The following is a 2,064-nucleotide window of genomic DNA, read 5'->3' on the forward strand; positions in this document are numbered from 1 at the left end:
AATTAGATGCAATTTGAGAATCAAAAATGGGTTTTGAAGTAATGATTAAAACTTTCTAATTTCGAATTCTTTCCAAAACAGTCTACTAACAAGTTAAGAATTTTACCAGTTTGAACTGATTGCTAAGTATTAAACTTCGTCATAATATTAATAAGATTGAACTCAAAATTATTGGATACCACGTTATAAGTATATTTTGTATGAGTAAAGGCAATTTATCGAAAACAACTTGCTAACAAAATTAGGAAATTTTCAAATTTAAGCTAAATGCAAACTGTTACGTTTTTAACTATTATATTACCATCATTAGTCCTATGTGTATCTAATATATCATTGAATTTTACGTAGAAGAAATTCCAATATATATTTGATGGGGAAATGAGTTAGAGAAAATTTTTTTGAAGTGTCAATTTTTTAAGTAGTTAAATCATGTCATCAACAATTGAAGGTATTATTATTATGTCACGGTTTTATCCTCGGCTTTTTAAATTAGTGGTTCAAGTCATGACATGCCCAGATACCTTCATAATTATTCACACGCTCAATATTAACACTTATCCTAAATCTTGCAACTACTGATCTTCAGTAACTAAGGCGCCCCCTCCATGAATCGTATACGACTCTCTATGAAGGTTGATGGCAAAACTCCAATACGTAAACAATACATTTGATTGTTGACAGTTGAGATTATCATCTCAAAAACTAACACTTCAATAACTTCTTTCAAAAGAGTCGATTCCACATCAACAATATCAATCCCCATTTTATTCTTTTTCTTTTAATTATTTCTTTTTTTTAATTCAATTATTCTTAATCCGCTATTAAAATTCTGCCCTATAAATACATACGAAGAACAAGCTTATATAACCCTGCAAACCTTAAAAATAAAAATATATAAAAAAAAAACCTTCTCAGTTCTCCAAATTCAAACAGCCCCATCATGGCATTTGATTTGTTATGTTCCAAAATGGGCAACCTCGTCAAGTTCCTTCCCACAGGAACCGTCTTCATTTTCAACTTCTTAAACCCTGTTTTAACTGACAATGGCGATTGCAAAACTCCACTCAACAAACAATCAGCCGCCGTTCTCATTGTCCTTTGTGGCTTCACCTGCTGTTTCAGTTGCTTTACCGACAGTTACAAAGATCGCCACGGAAAAACTCATTACGGGATAGCGACTTTCAAGGGTCTTTGGCCGTCGCCATCATCATTCGAGTCGGATTTGGTGAACTTGTCGAGCTACAAGCTTCGGTTGAGCGACTTTGTGCATGCTTTCTTTTCGTCGATGGTGTTCGCAGTTTTAGTCCTTCTGGAACCCAACACCGTGAAGTGTTTTTATCCATCTTTGTCGACCAATTCCAAGGCTTTAATATGCCTAATTGCATTGCCTCCGATTGCACTCGTAGTTTCATTGGCCTTCATGTGGTTCCCTAACAAACGCCATGGCATTGGGCACCCTTCCATTGAACATTCTTCCAATAAGTCCAATTTGCTTCTTCCACAGACAAGTTAATTTCTTCTTGATTAATATTGAGTAAATTCTACTGCTCATTTATTTTCTTTTAAATATATATGGTTGTATTTTAGTTTTTAATTTACAATAAATTTTGATAATGAATGCTTTAAGGGTATCATAACGTAAAGTTACAAACTTGCAATTTATAGTAATATATTTTTGGAGTAATTCTAATTTTGATGAAAAATTAGTATATTTACTTTAATTTGTCAACATTTATTTCTCATACTTTATTAAAATTAAGAAGCTAATTAAATTTGATAATATTGTTAAACTTTCATGTTAATTTATAGAATTAAAATTTAACCATTTATATAGAAATAAATTAATAAAAATTATTAATTTAGCAATTTATATGTAACTACTAGTAAAACTTTTTTTTTTTGAACCAGTAAAATTTAATAGTTCAAGTTTACGTTTTTATCGAGAAATAGACTTGCTTCTTTTTTTCTTTTTTATTTTTTTATAATTTACGTGGATTACATTTTAATAATTAACTTTTCAAAATTTGTAAAATAAAATAAAAATGAAATTGATAATTAGTGTGA

The 2,064-nt window shown here is 30.1% G+C and overlaps 1 protein-coding gene across 1 annotated transcript; it reads left to right on the forward strand.

Moving 5' to 3' along the window:
* The first annotated feature begins 855 nt into the window (after positions 1-855).
* On the forward strand, positions 856-1,614 carry LOC107896150 (protein DMP2). Its single transcript, XM_016821272.2, has one exon. It carries the CDS (start codon positions 941-943, stop codon positions 1,511-1,513), a length of 573 nt encoding a protein of 190 aa, XP_016676761.1. The 5' UTR covers positions 856-940; the 3' UTR covers positions 1,514-1,614.
* Positions 1,615-2,064: the final 450 nt, after the last annotated feature.

This window comes from Gossypium hirsutum, chromosome A10 (assembly GCF_007990345.1).
Source record: "Gossypium hirsutum isolate 1008001.06 chromosome A10, Gossypium_hirsutum_v2.1, whole genome shotgun sequence".
In the NCBI taxonomy this organism is placed as follows: Eukaryota; Viridiplantae; Streptophyta; class Magnoliopsida; order Malvales; family Malvaceae; genus Gossypium; species Gossypium hirsutum.

Bases quoted from the DNA above. Each gene is read 5' to 3' on its own strand.
- LOC107896150 (XM_016821272.2), top strand. From the start codon at position 941: ATGGCATTTGATTTGTTATGTTCCAAAATGGGCAACCTCGTCAAGTTC.